Here is a 27,429-nt window from a genome sequence, read left to right on the forward strand (position 1 = left end):
CCTCTCACTTCTTGTGGGTGCAGTCTCCTACATGGAATTTCCTTATGTACAGAGAGGTTGCCAGCCATGTCAAACGAATGATAAAATTACTTCATCAGCCTGGAAGTTGGGCATTGTGTGAAGCGTGTTTCCTTGAAAATAGGGGTGCCTTGTAGCATAGACCAATAGAATGAGGGTTAAATCATGTCAGAAGAGGGGTGACTGGCCCTGGCATTAGCCGGGACCTTGGATGAGTTTCTCCTCCTTGAGTGTCAGGTTTGTGGTTTGTAAAAATCAAGCGTAAAACCACCTGTCCTCCTTTTCCCAGAGGATTAGAGGGAGGATCAAATATTTGAATCAACTTTATTTTTAGAACTGTGGTAGAATTATACCAGCAGACAATTGTAAGGCTGTTTATGTTTGTCTTTGGTTCGTTGTATATTGAGTATTATTAGTTATTTTTATCATTTCACTTTTTATTTTACCTTTGTAAAAAAAATTAAATCTTTGAAAATAACAAATTATCCAGAGACAGGAGAAGGCCAAAGGAGCAGTTGAGCCCAGACTTCTGGATTTCCTCTGTTTGCTGATGATGGTAATGTTATCATCACTTTAGGTTACTATAACGTTTAATATAGTTAAAGCTGCATTCATATTTTCCTGTTTAATTTGCTGATGCTTACAGCGTTCCTGTGAATGAGGCAAGGCGAGGTTTCTTATCCCTTTTATAGTTTGAGGATCTGAAGTCCAGAGACATTAAAAGGCCATTTTCCTACTTAATGCCAGAATCAAGTCTAGAACCCAGGGCCCCGGGTCACTTCCTGTCTCAGTTAACTCTTGGGTGTTTTCTCAGATGAAAAAACAAAACAAAACAAACCTCATTGTGAGCTTCTGGAACGTACTAGGTAATTAATGTTACAAATCAGGAAAAAGAATCATCTTTCAAATAATGTGTGATGGAATTAATTATAGTGACCACGAAGAATGGTTTCAGGCTTATTGTATCTTACTGGGAATTTTGTAATATTAGAGGAGTATTTGTTATTGACTCAAATGGTTTTTTCAGGCTTATTCAGAACATAATGCAGACTGACAAGTTTTGCGTTTACCTAATTATTATTATTATTATTTGCTGAGGAAGATTCGCCCTGAGCTAACATCTGTCCCAATCTTCCTCTATTGCTTTTTTTGTGTGTGGGATGCCTCCACGGCATGGCTGGTGAGTGGAGTAGGTCCACACCTGGGATCAGAATCTGTGACCCCGGGGCCGCCAAAGTGGAGCACACAGAACTTTAACCACTTGGCCAAGGGACCAGGCCCACATTTCCTTAATTATGTACATAAATAATTCCCCTTGTTTGTTTGTGGGGCTTTTTTGTGAGGAAGATCAGTCCAGAGGTAACATCTGTTACCAATCTTCCTCCTTTTTTTTTCTCCCCAAAGCCCCAGGACATAGTTGTATATCCTAGTTGTAAGTTATTCTAATTCTTCTATGTGGCTGCCACAGCATGGCTTGATGAGTGATGTGTAGGTCCGTGCCCAGGATCTGAACCAGCAAACCCTGGGCCATTGAAGCAGAGCACATGTACTCAACCACTCATCCAGGGGGCTGGCCCCAGTAATTCTCCTTATTGAAACAGCTTAACTTTTACCTTCTTTTGATGTTCTTTATTATTTACTTTGTAACCATGGGTTTTACAGTTATTATGCTGTTGTTCAAGAAATGTCATGCTAAGTTAGCATGACATTTTAGTAAAGGCATTATTTTAAGAACACCTTCAGTTTTGCCCAAATATAACCTCTTTGAAAATAAAGGTGTGTATTATAGAGGAGTCTTGGTGGCCACTGCAGACATCTCATACACTCTCAGATGTCTCTGTCACAGTCTGCTTGTCAGTCTCATTCAGGCTCCTATTCCTGAATTTTTCCTCTCTCATACCCTTATCTATTCAATAGTAGCTTTTCTATAAATTTACTTTTCTTACCTTAGTGGTAAATACTGAATATTTTTAGTAATCTTCATATTGGTTGTTCATTATCTTGTGTTATTTCTCCTCCCACCTCTCCATTTATTTTTATTATTATTATATTATAGTGATAAGAACACTTAACTAGCATCTCCCCTCTTGGCATATTTTTAAGTATACAATACGGGATTGTTAACTGTAGGCCCCATGCTGTAGAGTAGATCTCTAGGACTTACCCATCTCGTATCCCTGAAACTTTGTACCCTTTGTCTATTACCTCCCTCTTTCCCCTTTGTCTTATTTTAAACTTTTTTGGCCTTGTTCTCTTAAGGTGGTAGAATTTTAGATGAAAATGATGAAAGTAGTAGTTATAGAGTGCTTACTGGGTGTTAGTCTCTGTGAATGTCATGTCCCATTTGCCTTTCACAGTGTCCTCGCACAATAGATGTTATTCCCATTCATTTGACAGAGAGGCTCAGAGACGCTAGGTAATGTGTCCTACTCATGGAGCTCGAGCAGAGAGTGACTGAGTCAGGCTTTAAATCTGACTTTTCTCATGTCAAGACCATTTTTTTTCCTCAGAATAGCACGCATTTATTGTGTGAGAAGTGTTATATTTGTGCTGGTGGTCAGCCTTCATCTAATTTAGGGCTGCTTGTTTTCTTTCTCTGGTGTGCCCAGGCCTGGGCCAGTAGCCAGGGCACACAGGTGCTCAGAATGTGTTGTTTGATTACATATTACATTGTTTGAACCCAATTATGCATTCTTTGAAAAGCTTTCCGAATCTTTTCATATTCTCTTTTTGTGATATCCATTTGTCTGTGTGTATAGGAGCATGTTAATTAGCTTATAAATTTGATAGATGTGAACTTTAAATATTTTTCCCATTCTTCAGTAAAATGTCAGTAGAAAACTGATTGGAACTGCAATGTTGGGAATCCCCAGATCAGAGGTGGATAAAGCACGGAAAGCATCAGCAAAGTGCCTGGCAGCCCTACTCTATTATTAACATGCTGGTTGCTTTCCGTCACGGCTTAGATAAAGAGGGCAGTGCGTTGGGAATCAGATCTCAGCTCTGCCAGTAACTACCTTTGTGCCCTTAAAGCAAGCCACCTAATGTTTCTGGAGCTCTTGTTTCTTCCTCTGCTGCATAAAGGAGATGCCTTTATTTAGGTGAGATTAAAGCCTTCAGGAGCCCTCAAGCTCTCTAACTCTTTGTTTGCTGATCTTTAAAATGGAGATAAAATATACCCGTCATAGGGGTTATCTGAGCTTGAAAGAGATGGCCTGTGTAAAGCATAGAAAAGATGCTCAGTATACATAGGGTTTTTTTTTTCGTTTTAAAATGCAGGGAGGTGCTTTGGACACCCTGGAGACCAAAATGAGCATAAGAAGCAATATAGCCTACTGACCAAGAGCCAAATAGACCTGGATTCAATCCTGGCTTCACTTTTTATGAGATCTGTAACTCTAGGCAAGCCACTTAACCTAGAATGAGGATACTAATTATATTTACCTCAGGGTCATTGAGAAGATTAAATTAGAAAATGCTTTTAAAATGCTTAGCAGAGTACCTGAGACAGAGTGGGCATTCAGTAAATGTTATTTACATGTGTGATGCTTAGGAGGGAGAGAATAACTAGCCGAGGAAAAGAGTTAAAGATAGTAGGAGGCTGCCCAAAACAAGAGAAGTGGGAGGCAAGCCCACGGCTCATGTGACAGTTTTGCTGAGGGCCCTGTTGCAGCCGCTCCCACTTCCTAGTTCAGTGTTGTTTGTTTTGCAGTATTTATTTAATACCTAATTTGAGCTTAATTCTGTTGTGACTTTCTTGTTCTGAGGGTTTAAATAGCAAACTTCCTGACTCAAACAGGTCTTTCATGTTTTCTCTGATCAGATTGCTTCCCTTCTGTGCCTGCCCGGAAGCTGTAAGACTCTGAAAGTTTCCACATTGATATTCTTTTTCAAAACAGTTTTAATCCTGATGGTGCGGTTGTTAAATAAAATAGCTTGTGTATGTGTGTGTGTGTGTGTGTGTGTGTGTGTGTGTGTGTGTGTGTGTGTGTGTGTATGAGGGAGAATGAGAAAGAGAGAGAGATACAGACAGACCAGCAGAGAGACACGGAGAGCCATATCTGGGAGCCATCGCCTGTCGAGTGCTCCTCCTCGTGCAGCTGAGTATACATTCACATGACATTGGATCGGAGGTGGCCAGCTGCTGGAGGAAGGGCAAACTCAGATCCACTTTGTAGACCCACCAGTCACTTCCATTTGCTCTTTATTTAGGAAAATCATATTAAAGACTATTCTAGGATTTTGTAGCCTTCAGGCATGGATGTATCTTTTTGAAAATCTTATTTATATTCCCTTTTTAAAACTAAACTTTTTATTTTGAGATAATTGTAGATTCACATGCAGTTGTAAGAAATAATACAGAACGATCCTGTCTACTCTTTACGCAGTTTCTCCAATGGTAACATCTTGCAAAACCATAGTACAGTATCACAAGCAGGATATTGACATTAATACATCAAGATAAAGAGCAGTTCCCTCACTACCAAGATCTCCCCTGTTGGCTTTCATAGGCACACCCTCCCCGCCCCATTTCCTAACTCTTGGCAACCACTAGTCTGTTCTCCTTTTGATGTATCTATTTTGGTGTTTAAAATGAAATAAAGTCAGGAAATTTGCTGTCCTCTCCCAAGTGCCCTTATTCCTGGATGCAGCAGGACCAAGCATAAAGTTACTTTCACACGTTGGGAAGAAATGTGCCATTCCAGATTCAGGTGGAAGTTTTCCACGTTGGAAGTGCTGCTGAGGCTGCACTATACCCGTCCTACAGCCGTTCCAGGATCAATTTACACTGGTTCCTAGGATGATTGAGATCGTGTAAAAATACCATATACCATCTCTGTGGCATTAGCTGTGGCAACCCTTCCCTGTGCCAGCTTGGTTGATGAGGGCAGCAGCTGCCCAGAAGTTTATTGCTGAAGACATGTTTAGCAGTGTACTATGAATTCAGCACTTTATGTGAGGATTTTCAGAAATAGTGCTTGAGTTCCTGGTATTTCATCAATATGTGGAGTTATATAGAAGGCACATGATGCAGAGGATTTCACCTTTTTTCCTTCTTGCCACCTCTCCTCCCATCTCAGTTTTGTTCTTATGGAAAATGGTAATCCCACAAGAAAGCCTAGTCCTTACTCCCTGCCAGCTTCCACTCTGTCACTCTCCCTTTCCTTCACCTCCTTCTGTCTACATTCTGTACCTGGGCCTGTTAAACAAGGCTGAATGACTGTAGCCTCAAGGAAAGCTCAGTGTTGGACTAGATGACCTCTGAGATTTTGTCCCATCCTGAGAGTCGGTGATGCTGCATCAATGAACTCTTTTGTAGCTACTCCAATGTGATAGAATAGATGAGTATTCAGCATTCACAGTAAGGGGATCCTCCTAGGCTGGTTGCAGAGAGACTAGTGAGCAGAACTTAACCCATGGCTATGGATTGCACTTTTAACCCTGGGGGGATGTGGAGGCTAGGGAGGGAGAACCAATTTGGCCATGGCACACAGAAGTTTTAGTTTGAGTTCCCGAAACGGGATGAGCTCTCCAGTTCCCCGCAAATCGTACCACTTCCTGTTTGTTGTTTTATAACTGGCCTGTTGAGCCTATTTTTATTGCCTGCGCCTGCCCCTGAAAACATTTGCGTTTGTGACCTCTGATTTAACTAATCCCCAAATCGTGGACATTTAGCGGCCTCTGGCATTTTACTATTAAGCATTACTTTAGTGAACATCTTTGCACGATATGTATGGCCTTAGAATTAATTTCTGCAAGTAGAATGCTTGGGTCACACTGTTTATAAATTTTAAATTGTGATATGTATTGTTAAATTTCCCTATTGTTTTTGGTGTCTGAATTGCCAGTGTGTGTTATTTATCTAATTATTAATGGAATTCTTATTTTCTATAATGACTTCAAGAGTTCTTCATAAATCAAGTAAGGTTATGAACCTTTTAACATATATGGTAAAGATATTTTCCCAGTTTTTAAAAACTTTACATATGGCATCTAACTGTTCAGATATTTTAAATTTTTAGGTATTTTGATTTAGCAGCGTGTCCTTTGTGGTTTCTGGAATTTTATGCCATGTTTAGAAGTTTTTCACATCCCGATATTATACAAATATTAACCCTTACTTTGTTTTAGAATGTTTATTTATTTTTTTTTTCAACACTTATTCTCTCTGGAACTTGTCTTGGTGTAAACAGTAAGGTAGCGATCTGGCTTCATATTTTTCTAAACAGATAGTCAATTTTTCTAACAACCAATGATTTTTAACATACATGGTGAGTTTACTTACCAAGTCTTGATGGCTTCTAGTGTCTAAAGTGGCTTGTTTTTACAGATAGAAAGTTTTCACTTCAAACTCTGAGTTTCAATATTTTTCTGCTTTTAAAACCTCTCTAAAGGAGCTGTGAACAGAACACCATATTGGTTTTGGCACTAACTTTAAAGCATCTCAAATAGGCTGATTCTACAGAATTTGATGCAGGGTACTTCTATGTCTTGATGCGTTTTTGCCAAGCAAAATTGATTATTTCTAACCAAAAGGCCTTCAGTGTTGGGCTGAAAAGAGTCAGGGGTCCTTCTAGGCTGGTTGCCGATTATGTAATTGAGCATCAAGTACAATGCTTTTTATTTTTCTCATAAGGTATTTTCTAGTCTCTCACTTCCAGTTGTCAACGCCTCTTGTTGCTGAGGACTTTTCGGGAGGCGAATTCAGATCCTCTTTGTCCAAGTCCTAGTAATTGTATCTCTAAAATACTTTTATTTTTTTCTTGGCAGTTTGATGAACAGATATCAGAAGTCTGTCTTTGACAGTTTTCTGGCTTTCTCTTGTATTATAGAATTTAGTTGTGGGTTGACTTTGTTCTGCTGGTTTATTTTCACCCGTGGTGACCCGTGGTGCTCTCACATAAATTCTCTTTATAGCTTTAATTAGAGGTGCTTTTTGTTCCTCTAGTTTGAAAATTTACCTGAGTATCTTAGTACCTTGACACATTCCTCTTTTGTAGTCATAGTCTCCAAAGTTACTCTAGTGTCTTTTAAAGTAGATTTTATCATTGTTGCTCAGTTTTAGGTCAAGCTTACAGGCTGGGAGGCAGATTCTGCTGGTGTGGTTGAGAGGCAGTGTATGTAGTGGTTAAAGCCACCAGAGTCATTCTGTTAGGGTTCATAGCCCATCTTCTCCACCTATTATGTCACTTGGCTAATCCTCCCTTTCTTTACCTGAAAAATATGGATGAAAGTCACACCTATCTCATAGGGCTATTGTGAATATCAAGTGAGATAATGCATGCCCAGCACTAGGACAGTGGCCTGCAGTAAACACTTAATAAGTGGTTTTTTTTGGTCCTCTTTTTTAGTGTTGATTTACTTTTCTGGATGTTGCAATGCCATTTTTTCCCCTCTTAGTTGTAAAAAGAGTACATGCCCATTGTAGAAAGTTTAGAAATTGAAGAGAAGCTTAGAGAAGAAACTTTCTCCTCCCGTTTACTTTGACATATTTGCTTCCAGTTGTTTTTTTGTACACAGCTGATATTCTATATGTGCAATGTGGTATCTTGATGTTTCTCACTTAACGTATCTTAAACATTTTCTCTTATCGTTAAAAACACTTATACAGTCATCACTTTTGATGGTTACATACGAGTCTGTCGCATTGACTTAGTTTGATTGACTTAATCATTTGCCTTTGATTTGGCATTGAGTGTTTGGAAGTTTGGCTGGAGTTGGCTTGCGTGTAGATCATCCCAACTTACTAGGCCAGGCTTTCTTCTTGTCAACGACAGGTTTAGGAGTTGAGGCTTCATGTTTGCTGCTGTTGATGGTTTTTTTGTCTGAGTGTGAATTAAGCCAGGATTTTAAATGTCAGACCCTATATCCTCAGACTCTTGCCTTTCCGTTTTGGACTCTCTCCAGGCTTGTTTGCTTTTTGATCTTTTTCTGATGAGTTTCTTTTCATAATCCTGTGCTAGAGGAGATGAATGGCGACCACGATTAGTATTTTGGTCTCCGACCCCACAGCGCCATGTGAGTGCCCGGGAGCAGCTAGCCAGGATAAACACCAGTTGCATGTTAATGGATCTTTACTGAAGTAATCATGCTGGGCAGTTTCTGGTGAAAGACTGGCCTAAATTGTTCTTGACAGAGTATACTATTTTTGTTTCAAGTTTCTTATTTTTCCTGTAAAGCCAGGTTTAAAGTATGTTAAGGCTGAATTCATTTGTACTGGGGAATATAATGAGATCTTGTACTTTTCACTTTCAGAAAGCCAGCCAAGAACAGCAATCTGAAAAAGAAATATGTATCCTAAATGGCCAGGGAAACCTGCTGTTTAGATATGCTTTCTGAGAAACCACATGGCAAATGAATGTCGTCTTTGTCTCGAGTCCCAGCAGCCTGGTTCTGCTGGTGAATCGCACTAGCTGACTTGAGCTTGGTTTTTAACTCAGTTATTGAAATGGCACTGACAGCAAGACTTAAATGCTGGCAGTCTGTGATCCCAGGAGGTTGCTTAAAATGCTATTAGCCTGTGTGAGCTTGACGCTGTTTTTCATTTCCTTTGTTTGGTCCTGAGGCTGCTTGATCCATGGCTGCTTGGAAGCCTTCTTCTTTAGAGTTCATTCTTCACGGCCACTTAGCTCTGCTCTTCACAGATAGATTGATTTTTATCTCAACCGCATGATGAGCCACAGAGCTGAGTGCAGACCATGTATTTTGTGAATTTTGGTAACAAGAATATGAATAGTGAAAAGAAATGATTTACATCTAGATGGCTCAGAACAGAGGTTCAGAAACGGGTCTGAGACCTGCAAGTGGCACCTGGGCACATTCGGTCCTAGGGAGAGCCGTCCCAAGGCCACCTCCGTGCGGCCTCACTGGAAGCACAGGTGACAAATGGCATATGTCTTAAATCCCTAGGAGCCATCCTCTCCCTCATCTCCCTGTATCCGTCAGAGAATGATGGCTTTCAGAAGGGAAAGGGGCTTTAACGGGCCTGTGTTCTAGCTCCTGCTACGTCTCCACCAAGAGGTATCGTCCAGCGTTTTCTTGACCGTTCTGGTCGTTTCTGACAAGAAGGAGGATTCCACAAGTTGGGAAGTAGTCCATATCATTGCTTAAAAGACACTGTGTTTTAATTTCAGCCACAATTTGTCCCCGGGAACTTCTACCCTTGTGTTTATTTTGATTATTTCTCACAGAGACTCTACAGAAGGTTGGTTGGGATTATCTGGAGTTTCCATTTTGCAGATGGAGAAGGCCAGTCTCTTGCCTTTAACCACTTAGTAGTATGGTAACCTGGTTGAGTAAACCTTGCCAGCTTTATGCTAACTCATTGTTACTGAGGCAAGCAACTGAATCTTGGGTACTCTCTGTATTCAGTATGGCTTTGGTGGTGTCTCTGCGCTTCATTCTCTCTATAATTAAGATTATGAGGGTAAAGCACGTGCCAATAGTAGACGCCAGGTGAGGTTTCATTAAAGTATAGACTGGACTCAGACAGAACCAGATTTGGTTTTGGTCTCTGCTGCTTGTTGACTGCGTTACGTCAAAGTACGTAATTCTGCAGACCTCAAATTCTCCATCTATAGTATCAGGTTAATAATTATAGCTGTAAGATTGAATGAAGAGCAAATGAAATAATACATAAAAAGTGCTAATGTAGTGACCAGCTAATATGGTTAATAGATGTTTAGAAATGCTGGCTTCTTTTCTTGTTACTGTTATTATTACTATAATAATTGTACAGCAAGGTCCTTAAATCCTGCCCTCTCACCAAGGCAATGCCAGGAGGGCTTCTGCTTGTCCTTCTGTCCTAGTCTTCTTCATGTTTTCTGGATTTACTGGGAATGACGATGTTAGCTTTATAAGAAAGGGAGGTAGGCATACAAACAGTGTTTCTGGCCGCTGGAGCTTTCCCTTCTTTCGTAGGAAGAAGTTTCGGTAGTTATCTCAGTAGTCTGCCTTGTTACCGGAACTGGAAATTGGAAGTTAATTTTTCCCCCATTTATAGGAGAAGCACCTTCGCTCAATAAGATCATGGTTGTACCTATTTTCAAAGATGGTTTCGTCCTCTGTGGCTCTATCATTGAAGTGCTCATTTTTAACAGTCCAGCTCATCCTTCTGTGTCCTTGTGGTCCAGATTCCTTAGTCCATGGTCTTTTTGGTTTTATTCCAGATACATCTAGTTTGTTTGTTTCTCTAGAAATCTTGATTTCATCTAAGTTTTAAAATTTTTTGGCATGAAGTTTTGGGTTTTAGATTGTGGTATTTACAGATTGTGGTATCTGTAGTTCTAGCTTGCTTTTAATTCCTAATATTTGTTTCTTTTCTTTTTTTCTTGATCAAACTTATCTGAAATTTTCTATTTTTTTTTTTTAGTTATTTGAAAGAACCACCTTTTGGTTTTATTGATCCTTGCCATCGAGCATTAGCTTTTGAATTCATGATCTTGTGTTCTTACCTTTATCTACTTTCTATGGGTTTATTCTAAGGGGTTTTTTCCTTCTTCAGTTGGACAATTAAGCTTATTAATTTTTAATCCTCTCTTTTCTAATATACGCATATAAGGCTATAAAATTCCTTTTAGGTATTACTTTTAACTTCCTTCCACAATTTTTGATATGTAATATTTTGTAAAGTCAGGTTTATTGAAGTTTAATTTACATACCATAAAATTTACTCCTTTTAAGTGTACAGTTTGATGAGCTTTGACAAATGTATATAGTTGTGTAAACACCACCATAGTCAAGATATAGACCATTTCCATCACCCCAAAATTTCCCTCGTGCCCTGTTTTTGGTCCCGATAGTTTTGTCTTCTCTGTGTTGCCCTGTGAATGGAATCATGCAGTGTGCAGTCTTTGTGTTCGGCCTCCTTCATTCGGCATGCTGCTTTGACATTCATTGCCAGTTGTTGCATGTATCAGGAGTTGTTCCTTGTGATTGCTGAGTAGTTTCATTTGTGTGGCTGTACCACAATTGGTTTATCTATTCACCATTCATATAGTTTTCAGTGGGAGCAAATGTGATTACTTTAATTCTGCACTTGGGCTGTAAATAAACAAACGAGACTCTTCTGGATTTGAAATTATCTGGGCATTTTTCAAATTTAAATGGTTGTTTGAGGTTTGGCGTTTTGGAAGTTTTTCTGTTAGTGGGCAAGCACGTGCTGCTGTGTGCTCACTTGGGCCCTTCCTCCCTGTAGCAGTCTGTGTCCACCAGGAGATGGAAACCATACAGTGGGTTAAACAGGGGAAGTTTGAGACAAGGAATTATTACCTGTGATAAAGAGGTAACTATAAGATGTAGGGAAACTGTATGGTTCCCAAGGCCCAGGGAGTGTACCCCATGAAGGATAGACTACCAGGGGTTCAGACCTCAGTGGAGAAGGTAGGGGTCAGCCCATGGCATAGTAGAGGAGTTTGCTGCGTTGGCTAGACCAGAGCTGGGCTGAAGGCTCTGGGCAAACCATAGATTACCCTCTGGAGGCCATCAGCAGTCAGCGACATGGGTGTGCAGTGGGGGTCTGGGTGCTGGGGGGGTCGGGAGGCCCTCGAGGCTGTGAGCCACGTCAGGGCTCTGGTCTCCACTTTGACAGGGCTGCTGAAAGATTAGGGCCAGGCCGAGGCTGCAAGGTGGCAGAGAAACCAGGTTCTGGACGTCGCAGAGCCACACTCCACCAACTCTCCTCACGTCCACACCACCAGTGCCCATGCCAGATGCTCAAGGGAGCCTCGTCCTCCCTGCACTGTCCCTCCAGCCTCAACTGAGAAAGCTCTGCATCGCACATGTAAAGGAGAGGTGCTTACGGTGTGTGTTTGGTCACGGAGGAGGGTGCATTCAGAGCTGAGAGGCGATAATTGATAACTGATACTCTCTCCCTGTTCTTTTGAAAGGAAATACTGTCAAGTCAGAAGCAGTACTAATCATATACTTGTGCTATTAAATCAGATGCTTCATGAGGGAAAAAGGGTTTATGAAGATCAGAACTTGCAAAGAATCTGTTTATAGACACATATAAACATCATATTGATTATGAAATATACCTTCCCATTATATTACCATACGCATCATGGTACTATCACTATTCTCTCCTCTGCCTGTCCTACACAGTCCAAGTTTTATGTCAGACCCCAGGATGGAGGCAGTTTCTTTCTTTATGATGCTTGCTCCTTAGGGAAAACATTTAGGATACAAATTTTAAAGCACAGTTTCATACCAGAGAAGCTAAGTGTTTTTAACTCTGAGCTTAGGTGAGCTTACTGCTCGGAATATGGTGATCATCTTTTCTGGGGGGGCAGGGGGGAAAGAGGACACTTGGTGCTTTTCAAAAAACTAGGACACATGGTCTTCACAAAGAATTTTTTCTGGTTTGTGAATTTACACACATTTAAAAGTATTACCATGGCATAAATTGTCACATTTAATTATCCATATGGATTAAAACATTTGTTGAAAAGAATAAAGGACTCTCCCAAAGTATCTAGGATGCATACATATTAATGCTTTTACAGAATAAGGAATAAAGCCATTTTTTTAGACTGTCAAATCAGAAAAATAAAAGAAAAAATGACAAAAATCCCTATTTAGCAGTTATGTGGTTTTGACAGAATTGCAAGTCTTAGACACACACACCCCTCTGTCTAGACCTAATTTATGTTCTTGACACTGCAGGGGGTTCACATCCCAAGACTTGATGGCCATTGCAGAAAGATTCTGACATGCCTTGCCAATAGAACTTGTCTGCTCGTGTCGCAGAATTCTTTTTTTCTCAAAGGATATTGAGAGAATATTTCTTTTGGGGTATTTCAGTTATAAATCTCTGACCCTTCATTACATGGGTGTGCCCAGCAGTAGGGCTTACAGAGATTTTTATATACTTTCCAGAAATGGAGTGTTGTTCACTTACAAGTTTTCCCACTTTAAGACAGCCCAAATTGCAGAAATTTAGGTCTGCAAAGTAGCTTACTCAGAGAGCCTTTATTTGCATTCTTAACTAGTTTTCCATAAACATTTTCTTCTTTTAGTATATTTAAATTGGATCCTATTTAGTCTGAAGATACTTTTTAAGACTACCTCTATTAAAGTGAGATTGATTTGTATTTTAACTTACAGATTTTGCTTGGGATTCTTTGGGCTTCTTTTATTTGGCAAGATGAGAGGGAAAAAGCCTCTTTGTAATCTTGGAAATTTCCAGCCCGAGGAAGTGTACAGAGGCGCAGCTGGCAGGGATTCTTAGGCGATTAGCTTGCTCTTTTCCTGAATTATTAAGCTGCATTAAAATAGCAGCGTGGTGCAGTTGGTGTTTCAGGTTTTCATATCTTCTGAAAGATTAATATCCCCGCAAGAATGATGATACTTTTGATGTCTCCCTTTAGTGCTTTCAAATAGCAAGAGCATCATATTCTGCTCTATTCTTATACTCTTATCTTCTTTAGACATTTACAATTATTCTAAGAGGTTTAATCATTCTAGGAGGTTATGTGTTTGCTAACTTCCTGAAAGTTTTCCTCTCACAGTTTGGCTTCCTTAAGTGTGAAATTTATAAACCAATTTAGAGCAACTCTTAAAATAGAATTTTTCTCAAAGAGCAATCATAAGCAACCAAGACTAGAGTGAATTTTTATGTCCATTTTCCTTGTAACTTTATTGCAGTCATGACACTGGAGGAGCTGTTCATTTTGATTTTGCCGTGCATGGATCAATTTGGAGTAAATGACATAGCCTTATTTAACATATTATACTCTTGGGCTTATTTATTGATTACATATTTTCGAAGCTTCTGAAAAGCCCAGTGTCTTACTAGTAATTGAGGGAAGCCAATAAAAAGTCAGTATCATTTTCAAGTAAAGGCTTAAAGATTAAGGATATAGTTCTCTATTAAACATTTATTGAGAGCTCTTTTCTGCTAGCCTGACTCTCTGAAAATATATTAGATGTAGTCCCTACTCTTGGATAGCTTCCACTTTAGTAAAAGGAAAAGGTAGTTGGCGAGAAAGACGAGCTGGAGCTTGAGCTGGGCTGGAAGGTGGAATGGGCATTCCCTAAGCAGAAGACAGAATTATATTCAGCGGAAGTGTGAAAGTGTGAAAAAGTATGGCACCTGAAGGAATTTTGAGTAGCTATTAGTAATACTGACAAATGAACTCCTAAGACCTTTCATTTATTTAATCTGGTTTTATTAGTTCCCTGTATCTCGTGTATGATAGCTACTTGAAATAACAAGATTTGCATTTTATTTTTAAAATTCTGCAAGTCAGACTTTTCCCCGAATTAGAGCGAGCGCCCTTTCTTTGCACTATGAATGCATTAAAGGTAAGGTCTTTCTCTCAGAGACTCTGGCCTCGGGACTCTTCCTTCTCTCACCTCCAGCTCGTGTGGCCGTGATGGAGTTGGCTCGGGCTTTGCAATCAGACATGCCAGGGCTCATTTCCTAACTCAACCACTTATACTTAACTGGCCCTGCGGCCATGGGTGAGTTCCTGTATCTCTCTGAGCCTCAGTTTCCACCTCTGTAGAATGGGGTAGTACTACTTATTTCCTGGACCGTTCTGAGGATTACATGACATAATGCATGTTAAGTGCCGAGCACAATGCCCAGCACATAGCACTCAATTAAAAGTAGCTCTAATTACTGTTAGCAATCAGTAGGCACTTACTCGGTAATACCTCAGACTGTAGCTTGTTTTCATGACTAACTGCATCATTTATCTCCACTTCCAGTGTGAAGGGACCCTGCCATATACTCTTTTGTCCCATACACACCCTTACTCACCCACACCCCTCTATCATCCCTACTCCTGCTTGGCCACGCTTAGCACAAGTGTCTGACACAGAGCATCTACTCACCACACCTTTATAGTTAAAGATATAATGCTAGATGGTCATAATACAGTGCCTCTTGAGATCATTCTTCTTTTGTATTTTGGGTATGAAAGTTCCTTCTAGGTTCTTGCTGTGGAAAGCCAGAGTCATGTTAGGAAAAAATTTGGGTTTGGTCAAAACTTTATCTTTGGCTAAAGGCTATTATAAAACCCACAGAACAAAAACAACAACAAAAAGCAGATGCATTGTGATTTTCAGAATAAGTTGTGAAAGTTCAGGCCAGAACAGAGTTGGAGCAAATTCTAAGCATGCAAAAGTACAACTTCAGAAATTAATTTCTCATGTAAATTTAAGGATGATTTTTAATAAATCACAAAAAATAACAATATGCAAGTAATATACTTTATATTATAGTAAAACCCCATTATTTAGAGAAAAACTTTTGCTTTTTGTCTTTTTGTTTATGCCGTTTATCAGATCATATCCTTCATACACGCTCACACACATGGCCTGCACTGAGGCCTCTCCTGGGAGAGGATGGATGCAATCTTCAGGCTGTTTGAGGCCAATCTTCTGACCCCTGTCAGAATTCTTGTCCTTACATCACCAAATTTCTTTGTTTTTGCCAGGCTTCAGATCTGCATTTCATCCCAGTCTTCTTGGTGAATATTTTATATACATGCAGTCATGTTTTCTTCAGTTAGAATTCTGATAACAATTCCATGTGTTGCTTTGAAGTACTCATAAACTCAAAATGGGATTGAAGTAATGGTAGATAATAGTTTTGCAACTTTTCTTCCTTATTGGAGAAGCATTTGGAAGATTTTATAAGGGACTAGTGGAAGCGTAATTTGGCATGACCACAGTTTGAATCAGAGGAAATCTCTCATTAAAATTCTCAGAGGGTTCATTTAAAGAGCAAGATCTTTTGGAATTGAACAGTCCAGCGCTTCCTTAACCCACACAGGTTGTGATTCAGTGGTCAGTTTCCTTGTTTTCTGCTTGACTGTGTTACTCATCTGCTGAGAGATTGCTGCATCGCCTGAATTTTATCTTCCTGGAGTCACCTCTCCCCAGTCTAGAAGCCACTCCTAGATAGAGACAAATCCACATCAGGAAGGGGTAGGCATCTGTGGTGGCACTCAGACAGTGGCCCTCGATGCCTTTTGACTGACCTTTGTACATTTTTCTGCTGCACTTTTGCTGACCTTCTAGTGGCTGGTGCCGAAGGTATGGAATGGCATGTTGGTGGCTTCATTTGACTTTTACTTTCTATCCAGCTTCCTTGTCATCTTGCTAAATTCCAAAGGTGTGTTCTTTCCTCATTCTTGGCCACCATAAAACATCACCTGTGACAGGGCATCAGCCTAACTCACTTGTCCAGAAGGGATGATGTGTTTGAGAAATCCTGTCTGTGACGTTGGAGGCGGAATTGTGAGTGCTCAAGTACAGTCTGTACGGAATTGACGCTTGTCTGTAAAACCTGTGGCTCTGGGGGTTTTTAAGAGACGTCTCATGGCACCATTTGCACAACAGACTTCTGAGGTGAGATTTTCTAGCAGTGGAACAGAACTTTGAAATAGGTCTAAACCTCGTACCTGGACCAGACCTGTGTGTTCACTATGGGCCTTGTTGCCAAGGCAGGATGAAGCTCTGCTGTCCTTCCTGATGTGTTTGGTTTAGCTTGCCTCTGCTGATCCAGGATAGGCTAATTGTCAGTGCAATCCCTATGAGTTATCTTGTGGTGAAACATCTCAGTTCTCCACACAAGTTGTGCAACTGACATTGACATAGTGTAATTTAGAATTTCAGAGTTGCTAGGGATATTTGAGAAAAAGTAAGTTCCCATCAGCCTTCTGTGTTTGTACTGATGCTGGGAATCTGAGCATTTTCCTGTGGTCTGGCCCGGAGGAAATAAACCACAGTCAGCTGGTTTGGGGCTTCTGACACAGAGTTCACTAGAGACACTTCTGTGTGTGTGGTGTGTGTCCTGCACCAGATTGTGAGCTCATCAGGCTCAGTTCTTATAACAAAGGCAGCTACTATTTATATCACTCATGTATTTCCTTCTTCTTCCAAAAAAAGAATTTAAGGTGGTAGCTCTCACTCATCCACTTTCTCGTGGGCACCAGACACTATGTTATATACATTACCAAAACCTCTAAACCTCACAACTTCCCTTGTGGGATAAATAGTGTTGTCCTCTATTGAAAAATGAGGAAACGGAGGCACATATGAGATGACTTGCCCAAGGGCATCCAGCTACAAGGGCAGAGCTCCCACGGAACCAGGTCCACCTGACCTAAAGCCAGTGCCCTTGCCCCAAGCCTGCTGCTTCTCTGGCAGAGCTTGCTTGTCATGTTCCTGTTGCCCAACAGCGGTCCTGCCTCGTAGAGCTGCCGGGAAAGTTGGTTGATTCGATTTGAATCATGTTTAACAACCTTGAGTTAAGTCGCTCCCCTCAGGCAGCAGTGCTGTGTGAGTAGGAGGCATGTGGTATTTTTACATGAGGAAAGGCGGCAAAGTAGGCAGCATCGTCCCCGTTTTACAAACGAGGAAACCAAATCCCAGAGAGGTCAAATGCCTTGCCTGAAGTCACCCATCATCACTAGCGGTGGCATTTTTGAATGTGAGGGCCATCTGTGACATATTTAATGTCAACCAAATTCCGAATTTTTCTAGCCTTCCCACATTTTTCGCTAACACAGGCCTATTTCCAGAAACCCTTCAGCTGGTGGTTACAGTCCTTCCAGTTCCATGCTGGGTCACTTTGGGCAAATTATCCTTTTATCCACACTGACCTCTTATCCTCATTGACCGCTTATCCTATTGACCTCTTATTGCCCACTCTTTTTTTTTTTTAAGATTTTATTTTTTTCCTTTTTCTCTCCAAAGCCCCCCGGTACATAGTTGTGTATTCTTCGATGTGGGTCCTTCTAGTTGTGGCATGTGGGAACGCCGCCTCAGTGTGGTTTGATGAGCGGTGCCATGTCCGCGCCCAGGATTCGAACCAACGAAACACTGGGCCGCCTGCAGCGGAGCGCGCGAACTTAACCACTCGGCCACGGGGCCGGCACCCCTCTTACTGCCCACTCTTATCCTCGTTGACCTCAGTTGTAAAAGGAGGACAATAATACTGACCTTACAGAAGGATTAAATGAAATCGTGCAGATAAAGCGCTTAGTTCAGTGCTGAACACATGGCATATGCTCAAGTACTTAACGTTTTTCTTGCATGTCTGTGTGTAGAATCCAGTCGTAAGACAGCATTGTATCCTGCAGAAACAGGGGGAGGCTGAATATTGGACTTAAAAAAATGCCTGCTTTAGGATACAGCACATTTCCAGAGACCACATCTTTTAAGAGAAATCTCATCTGCATGAATGTTGTTACCTTTCCTGGTGCAGACGTCTGTCGACAGACATCATAGACTGGGTCCAAGGCAATGGGAGTGACGTCTAGCTGTTTATTAGACAATAGTGAGTGCGTGCGACCACAAACATCAGTGCCATGTCTCAGCCTCAGAGCCCATGCTTCTCCACTTACCCAAGACTGGTGTGTTGCTTAGCATCCAAGTGGTCAGGGAATTCTAAATAACTGTGATTACGAGGCTTATTTCAGTTTCTCCTTCCTTCTGTGACCTCTCCCAGGAAGAGAGTCAGAAATCCCTGTGCTTGGTCTGTTCTCTTCAGCATAGCGCACCTTCAGCAATGAGCCTGTGACTCTGGGCTTGGCATTCATTTTGTCTTGTCTGGAAGGATCATGTCTTATTCTTTTGACTATCTCATTCTTTCCAAAGAGTACTTCTTGTAGTAGAAGTTCTTTTTTGTCTGAATAAAAAATTAAAATGGCCATGCCCTTTAGAGATGACTAAGCCAGGACTGGAGACCTGCTTCTTATCAGTCAGGATAAAACATAGAAATTTTAATCAAGTGAGCAGAAACCTTCGATTTCAAAAGAATGTTGAGAGGAATAAAAGCTCCTTGAGGGCAGAGCTCACTCCTTATTCCACACACAGTCCTCTCGGCACCGCACCCAGAGCCGTGTTGCACGTGGTGGTGCCCAGGGGAAGCCTGCGCCTTGATTTCAGTGGCTTCCATTATTGTTTGACTAGAAATGAGGGGCAGTGTATTCATGCCTTCAACCAGAATTACGCTTAGCATAGTGAACAAGGCAAAGTCACTGCCCTCATAGAACTTTCATCCTAGTAAGAAGAGACACAAGCAAAAGAAAATAACAAAGAATGATTACAGAGTGCCATGATTGTTTTGAAGGAAATAAACTGGAGGCTGAGATAGAGAATAATGGAGAGGAGGCATTCTTTCTAGATAAGATGGTTAGAGAAGGCTTGCTCAAATTTTCTGAGTTGACGTCTGAGCTCAGGCCTCAAAGATTAGGAAGAACTGAGGCAGACGGATCATTAACTGCCTAGCCCTTGCCAGAGAGGATGTGAAATAAAGCATGGCTAGGGGTCCTGAGCCAAGGGGAGAGTGGTAGGTAATGAAGTGGAGGGGGACAGTGGGGCCAGAGATGCAGGGCCTTTGTAGTCCCTGGTGAGTGGTTGGATTTACTTTAAGTGCAGAGGGAAACATAAGAGTGATATGATCTGCTTCACATCTGTGTTTTTAATTATTTTCGTTTCTGCGAGATGATGGTGGCCTGAATTGATGGTTAGTGGTAAAGATGGAAAAAAGTGGTTGGACTTGAGTTGTACATATATACAACTGTATTTCAAAGATGAGATGGAAGCGGGGCAGGGGAGTGGTGAAGGAAAGGGAAGAATCAGGGATGATTCTGAGCACTGGGGAGGATGGTGGTACCATTTCTGAGGTGGAGAAGGCTGGGAAGTAAGGAGAAGAGGTTTAGGGATGAGGGAGGGGTGGGACTCAAGAGTTTCGTTGTGAATGTGTTAAATTACAGATTTCCCTGAGATAATCAGGAACCGAGATAGCCAGTAGGATTGCTCTGGATGTATGAGTCTGGAGTTCGAGGAGAATTCTGGTCTAGAGAGATAAATGTGGGAGTCATAGTATAGAGAGGATGCTTAACTTGTCAGGGATAGATGAGATATAAGGGGTAATATTTCCTCTAGCTGGTGAAAATAGCTCAAGCTACTTGCATAGCCAGTTTGAGAATTTGCTCCTTCAGGATGCTGGCTGTTAGAATACTGTAGAACCACAGTTATTTTAACTGATAGATATCCATTTGAAATTTACTATGCCACCAAGGACCAGGAAGGTGAAATGCTATACTTGGCGCCATAAAACCCTTCTCTGAGCTTGTTTTCAGAAAAATCCATATCTGGATGGTGTCACCGAGTCATTAGCAGTGACTGGCTGGCTGTGTTCTAATAGGTCAGGTGTAACTTAAGCCCCAAAGGCCTTTGGGGAAGTAAATTAGTCTGAAGGTGGCTGAGATAAAGCAAGGGTGCTTGTGGCGGGCCCCAAATCAGAATCAAGGGCAAAAAAGCGGCAGAGAAATTGGAAACCGAGAAGAAGCTTTGATCAGAGACAGGTAGCAATTATTTTGTGAGAATTTTGCTGCCAGGAAAACAAGAAGGAAGATGTAGCATCATGCTTATCAAACTTGAGGATTTATAAGAAACACCTGACTAGGTTCTTTAGCATGCAAGGTCCTGTGCCTCACCTCCCGGGGAGTCTGATCAAGTAGCTCTGGGTTGGGCTCAGGAGTCTGTATTTTTAAGTGATTCTGATGCAGGTGATCGGTGGATCACACAGGGAGAAACACTGAGAAGCCTTTGAGAGCATCTAGGCAGCCCTCACTACAGGTGGGGACCAGCCCTCGGGAGGAGACGGGGCTTGCCTAAAGTTGCAGAACGAGTTGGAAGGCCAGTGCGGTTCCGCTCACTCACAGTTCTTCATTCTGCAGTTGACTCTTCATCCTAATGGAGGGATAGAAAGCGGGTCTCCCCCGCCAATTCCCAGCCCTTCTTCCGTCACTGCAGTTTTTCTTTCTTTTTCGTATCACTTTCTAATGTAAGAGTAATTTACGGATTTATTGTGTTGTCATTTGTGTCACCTCACTAAAATGTCAGCTTCACAAGGGCAATGATTTTTTTTATTTGTCTCACTGAAGTATTTAGGTGCCTGGCCCATTCTAGGTACTCACTGAATATTTGGTAAATGGATGGATGGATGAAAAAATTTCATTAAACTGTAAATAAGTGAACAGGCGCTGTGGGAAGGTGCTCGCCCTTAGGTATTGTTAGCCCAGGATACAGTAGATATTTTCTTTCTCACTTCTTTGATTCTGACTAGGATCAGAGGTTATAGGAACAGTTTGTTTATGGGAGATTAAGTAGAGATTTTTCCAATAATATTGATAGCAACGATATTAATAACAGCAACAGTAACAGTTATTAATAACATAATAACGACCATTTATGGAGTGCTTACTACCTGCCAAATACATATGCTATGAAGTTCTACACTAAGAACATCACGTCCATTAACTCATCTAATCCTCTTTGCTGCCCAACGTTGGAGAAACTTAGTATTTGTCTGTTTTCCAGAGGAGGAAATGGAGGCTCAAAGAGGTATATTTGTCCAAGGTTACACAGCCAGTAGGATCTGTGATCCTAAAGATTAAGTCCTTAACTACCAGTAACATTCACTGTTAGGTTTGGGGTGTTCTCGGTTTGGAGAACGAATTGAAAAAGCTAAAGACTAGGCAAGCATCACTTTTAGGGGTGTCTCTGGGCCAAGAACACCAACCTCCTAGATGGTATAAAACCACAGGCTGCGTTTTTTTCAGCCCAACTTTCCAGCTTTCTCCCCCACTCTCCAGTCTTTCCACTCTCACATTACAAAGAACCTTTCGTGTGGCTTTTCTCACTTCTCAGACCACCTCCCTGCAGCGGGCCAGGGGAAATTCCTGTGGTGACAGGTCAGTAAACCATTTCTAGGGAGGCCACTGGAGCACTTCACACTCATTCACACCGCACTGTCTGAAGGCAGTGAGGACAGAAAGAGGCTCCCGCACCCACCTTCCTATCCCACTTCCCTGTTGGGGCCTCAGGAAGGGGCTGTGGGAGATGATGATTCTATAAATCTCTCATAAGACTTGAGCGAGCCTTTGAGTTCTTGAAACACTGTACCTATTAAACTGGCTGTGAGCTCACAGAATTTATCACCACCTGCTGTGGATAACGTCGGCATTCCTTCCCACCCCTGCCAGCCAGAGCTGGCCTTGCTTAGATTCAGTGAATGCTCTATACATACGGCAGCGAAGCCACTTGCCCAACAGTGGCAACACAGGTTGAACCCGAGTGTGCTCCTGGGCTCTAGTGTAGAGAGAGGGCTGTAACACACACTGCCATCTTTAAGCACACAGTGCACCAGGCGCTGTGCTAACAGTTTCACAACCATGATCTCATTTAATTCTTAGAATAAACAGGAGGCGTTGCTGCTCCTGTTCTGTGGATGAGGAAGACCTGGAGAGATTGGTAACTTGCCCGAGACTCAACGTTTGCAAGAGGCAAAGCCATGTTTTAAACACAGGTTGAGCTGGTTCTACAGCCTATGCTTTGCTGGTCTGCTCTTCTGCAATGCTGGTTAAGAGCATGGACTCTGGTGCCGCACTGCCTGGGTCTGAATCTTGACTCTGCCGCTGACTAGCCATGAGATACGGGGCAAGTTACTTAGCCACCATCTTCCTCGGCTTGTTCATCCATAACGTGGGATAATAATGTACTCAGATCATAGCGTTGTTGTGAGGATTAAATGAATCAATATACGTAAAGCACTTAGAGTCTGGCACATGGAAAGCATTATACAAGTGCTAGGAATTATTATTAATTTATATATCAAGTCCTGTCTTTTTCTCCGGATGATGGAAACTTAATCTCAGAAGTTTCAGGGTTTCTCCATTACCCGACCTGGCTACCCAAGGGTTTTGTCTATATTCCCAAGACACTTACGTAGATAGTCCATATAAAGTGCTTAGACTGGTGCCTGGGATATGATTAGCCCGCGGTAAATGTTAGTGATGATTAGTGGGACAGTGCCAAGACGTTGGGGGTGTGGGAAGGCAGGGTTGGGGGAGAGCACCTGATCCTCAGTGAGCAGCCATCCTCGCTGGTGTGGTATCCGGAAAGAGGTGTGGTCACCATCCAGACGCTCCTCTCATGGGAAGGACAAGACCTAGGAGGCAAGCATTATCTTGCGGACACCAAGTTACTCTCCTGTAAGTGCCCTCACAATGAGTACGTACGTAATTAATTCACAAGATAGGGGAGAGGAAAGTATTATTCATTAATTTCTTGGTCAAGGCACAGTAAATCAAAGAGATTAGCACTTAGAACTCTTCTGGGGATGAATTGTCTCAAAAAACCTTGGTGGTGTGCCATTCATTTGAATGAATTGTCACTTTCCAACCACTCCCACCCCAAACTTGATTCCTCCTACTTCCTTCCCTCTGGATGCCTGGCAAGCCTGGGCCGCTCTGCTGTTCTGCCGCTGATCTGAGCTTTGTCTTGACTAATCTTTCTACTTCTTTTCTAGCTGAAGAGTTGGACAGTGGAGGACCTTCAGAAGAGGCTCTTGGCCCTCGACCCCATGATGGAACAGGAGATTGAAGAGATCCGGCAGAAGTACCAGTCGAAGCGGCAGCCCATCCTGGATGCCATCGAGGCTAAGAAGCGGCGGCAACAAAACTTCTGAGCACGGCCAGGCCGGGAGGGCCCCTCCTCCACTCGGGCCTGTGTGGTGAACTCTGGATTGCTCGCCACTCACGTTTGTTAGCCGCCACTTCTGCTCCGTCATTTCTCCACAGCACCTTTGTGAACTCAGGAACGTGCGCCAGTGGGAAGGGCTGCCTTGACAGTCAGCGTGCATCTTGATGTGTGTATTTCAGTTGGTGAGCTGGATCATTTCTAAGGATTTATACTGGTGCTTTTAAACTCAGAGTTTTAAACCCCAGGAACAGAGACTCCTAGTTGAGTGATAGCTGGGAAAGTTTTACATAATGTCTTTTGTTTTTCTTCCCCCATTAGCTTACAATTATTCTTTCTGGAAGACTTTTAAAAAATATATAAATATGCATATATGTATAAATTATAACTGGATTCCCCACTCAGTGTGGTGGCATCTCTGTACAGGTACCGTTTTAAACAGTTTGCCTCTTTTCTGTAAGATTATGGTACTGTGGAACATGAGGGCAGAGGACACCGGGAGGCTGTTGGGGTCACTTGAGCCCCAGAAGCCCTCCTCCCCCTTTTGCAGGGCTGCATTTAAAAATCAGGTTTGGACCAGTTCTTTCCCCACAGTTTCAGCCTTGTGGGCCATCCCGGCTTCTGGAGCTGTGGGTGATGTCCAAGGGAAAGCCTTGGAGGTTTATGTTTACTGTTTGAGTCCTAGGAGAAGCCGGCGCCCTCTTTGCAACTTGGCCTTTGTGGTTTCAACGCCTTTCATCCATCTCCACTCTCCCCACTGCCTAGAGTCACAGCACAGATACTGCCCAGTGCCTTAAGAGGAGACACGATCCAGTGAGGGCCAGGCCTGCCAGGCACGCCCAGCCACCATGGGGCTGCGTCAGTCTGCAGAAGGGAAGGGTTCGAAGTTCTCGTTGTTCATGTGAAGATCACATACGTGGCATTTTGTTCCACATTCCTTACAGACAGGGTTAGAGGGCATTGCTTTTGTGATCCACTTTCAAATATGTGACTGTTTTCTTTTTTATTTTACTGGTAAGGGGTCTGGAAAGGATACGTGAGTTTCAGACTAAGATTTGTTCTCCATGAGGCTCAACCCAGACACGTAGAATGCCAGAGCTGGAAGGGACCATAAACATCACCTGGCCTGCCTGAGGCTCAGGATGGGGAAGTGACATGGCCCAAATCGCAAAGCAGGTGAAACTAAGAGCTGGGACTAGACCTCGGGGCTTCTTCCTCCTGGGCCACTGACTCACGCAGCCCCTTCTCCAAGAGAAGACGCTTGTGTCAGTTTGGGTTAAGTTGTTCCAGAGAACCTGCTAATGGAAACTTGCTCTGTGTCTCTTCAGTGGATGACTAACTGTGAAGAGATTCCCAGGGGGAGCCAGATGGTTCCGTTTCATCCGTTCTGTGAGGCTCTGCGGCATCTGCCAGATAGCAGACAGGCCTCATGCAGGCAGATTAGGGCCTAAAGCAGATCAGAAGGCTTTGTAAAAGACCGCCCTGAGCCATCCCTCTGCAGTGTTGGCTCAAGGCCACATGTCGTTTAGTCACAGCAAAGAGTAGACAGTTAGGAAAAGCAAATGTCTTTTTATTTTCTAACATCTCCTCCCCTCAGATAGGGGAGCTATGACTCAGTTGCACCGAAGAATACTGTAATTTGACTCTGTAATTGCCTTTGCTTCCCAAACCTGGGAATCAATGGAAAGGCAGGGAATGTTCCTCTTCTGTGGCCAGGTTCTGTTCTTTGCAATTACAGCAAATTTTTAAAAATGCAAAGGCAGTTGTTGGTCCGCAGGGCTTGGCCAGTTATGTGGCAGATACAGAGGCTCCAGACAATTTGAGGATCCCGCTGTAATAATAAATGGCAGCTAGCATTCTTTGACCATGTATTTATATGTCAGGCACTGAGCTAGGCAGGCTCTCTCTATATGGCAGCTCCAAACTTCACAATAACTCTGTGAGTTAAGTACTTTATCTTCATTTCATAGATGAAGAAACAGGTTCGGAGAGAAAAAGTTCTTTCCCAAGCCAGTACAGCTAGTAAGTGGTAGAATCAGGATTCATAGTGTCACCATATGGGACCAGTGTTTATAGGGAAAAGGAAAATTACAAGTCTTCTTAAAATGAAGTGGCCAGCTTTTCTTGCACAGACTAAATAACTCTAACTGGCATTTTTCGGTTGGGAAACAGCTGAATTAGTAGTTAAGTCTGACAGCCAAGTGAGTTTTAGAAACCACAGTGTGGAGCATGCACTCCCCCATACCATCTGCTGTGTTGATTAGCAGTCCTGCCTCAGTCTCTTTCTTTTTTAGAAAGGACTTTGCAGTTGGCCAGACAGGAGAGGAATGCCCATTTTCTCCCTCCCTAAGCTAGATCCGAGTAAAAGAAGGTTCAGTTCTTCCCCATAAACGTTCTTAGGTCGTGAATCTTGATCTGGAGTTTGTTTTGTTCCAAGCATGTGTGCACTCCCCATGCTGGTCCGACAAGGTACATTGCTCCCCAGTCCAGCTAGGCAGAGCCCTTTGGCCAGAAGTCCATTTCTTTGGGATCAGATAAATTTCCAGACAAGGTGTATTTGTTTTCTAGTGACAGGCAGAAGAGCAAGTCCTAGTCATTTTTTCCCTGAATACTAAATTCAAGACAGATCAACTTGCCTTTATTGAGCCCTGAGCTTCAGTCATTGCTTGAGCATTTGTGACTCAAGCTTCCAGTGAACTCTAAGCCCCTCACTTGTTATCTCCTTCTAAGAAACAATGATCCACACCCAACTGTATCATTAAAAAGTCTCAAATTCTCTAGGAATATCTTAATTGCTTCTTCATCAGTAATTTTGAAGCAAATATCTATTTTTCTTATCCTTTGTCCCTTTTCCCAACCACCAGTTGGATGGATGGATAGATAGATAGACAGACAGACAGACAGGATCAATACTCTGAAGCAACTTAAAAAACTATAGCCTTGACTCCTTGAGACTGTAGACTTGGATCCAGGAAACATTTATTTAGCACCTGCCAGATGCCAGAAGTTTATTAGATCATTTAGAACTCAATAGCTCTTACCAGTATCAGGAATAAGAGCAGTGACATCATTATAGATCCTACAGATATTAAATGGTTAATAACAATATTATGAACAACTTTATGCTCATAAATTCAGCAACCTAAATAATATGGACAAATTCCTTGAAAGATACAAAGTCCCAAAGCTCACTCAAGAAGAAATAGATAATCTGAATAGCGCTATGTCTATTAAAACTTAATAGCTCTGGGGGGTGTAGGTATTATTGTCCTCATTTTACAGATAAGGAAACTGAGGCTCAGAGAGAGAAAGTCTGTTGCTCAAGGTAGCAAAGCTAAAATATGGCAGAGCTAGGATTCAAATCCAGGTCTTCTGATTCTCATTCCAGTGCCCTTTCAGTATACCGTGTTGCCTCTAAAGATTGCAGCTCCTTATTTACTGGAAAGTTGTTCCTGCCCAGTCCACACCCTCCCACCCCATCTTCCTTGAGCCCTCTGTCTGTGTTTTCATCAGGATTATATTCATTGTATTTGGAATCCGTGTTCTTTTTTGTGTTGGGAAAAACAAATCTCTTCTACCAGCTTGCACTCAGACCAACTTGGAAAAAAAAGTTTAAATGCTGTTGCAGATGTACAACTTAAAAATGTGAAGTTTGTAGCTTTAACTTTTGTAACTAAAATTAATAACACTGGCTTAAGTGCTGACTAGAAATGCTATTTTATAAAGTTTGGATGTAAATAATCAGTCGAGGTCAGCAGTTTGTATATGTATGAGACAGCTTCCTCCATTGCCTTTTTTTTTTAAATTTGAAATGCTTTCTCTGTGCTTTTGTTAGAATTGTTGTTCTTCCTCTTTCCTACACCGTGTCACCTTTGTTTTAAATAAACTGTCCTTCGGACCACA

The 27,429-nt window shown here is 42.1% G+C and overlaps 1 protein-coding gene across 2 annotated transcripts in view; it reads left to right on the forward strand.

The window, feature by feature from the left end:
* Positions 1–27,429, forward strand: part of STK4 (serine/threonine kinase 4) — an 87,114-nt gene extending 59,685 nt beyond the window's left edge. Inside the window, exon 11 of one of the 2 annotated variants that reach the window (XM_014859855.3) lies at positions 23,357–27,429. In XM_014859855.3, the coding sequence (XP_014715341.1) occupies positions 23,357–23,515 (159 nt within the window). In that variant the 3' untranslated portion in view covers positions 23,516–27,429. Of the gene's footprint in view, positions 1–8,274; positions 8,434–23,356 lie in introns of those variants that run through there. The other variant, XM_044748049.2, reaches the window with a different exon arrangement.

Source organism: Equus asinus, chromosome 15 (genome assembly GCF_041296235.1).
Source record: "Equus asinus isolate D_3611 breed Donkey chromosome 15, EquAss-T2T_v2, whole genome shotgun sequence".
NCBI lineage: Eukaryota > Metazoa > Chordata > Mammalia > Perissodactyla > Equidae > Equus > Equus asinus.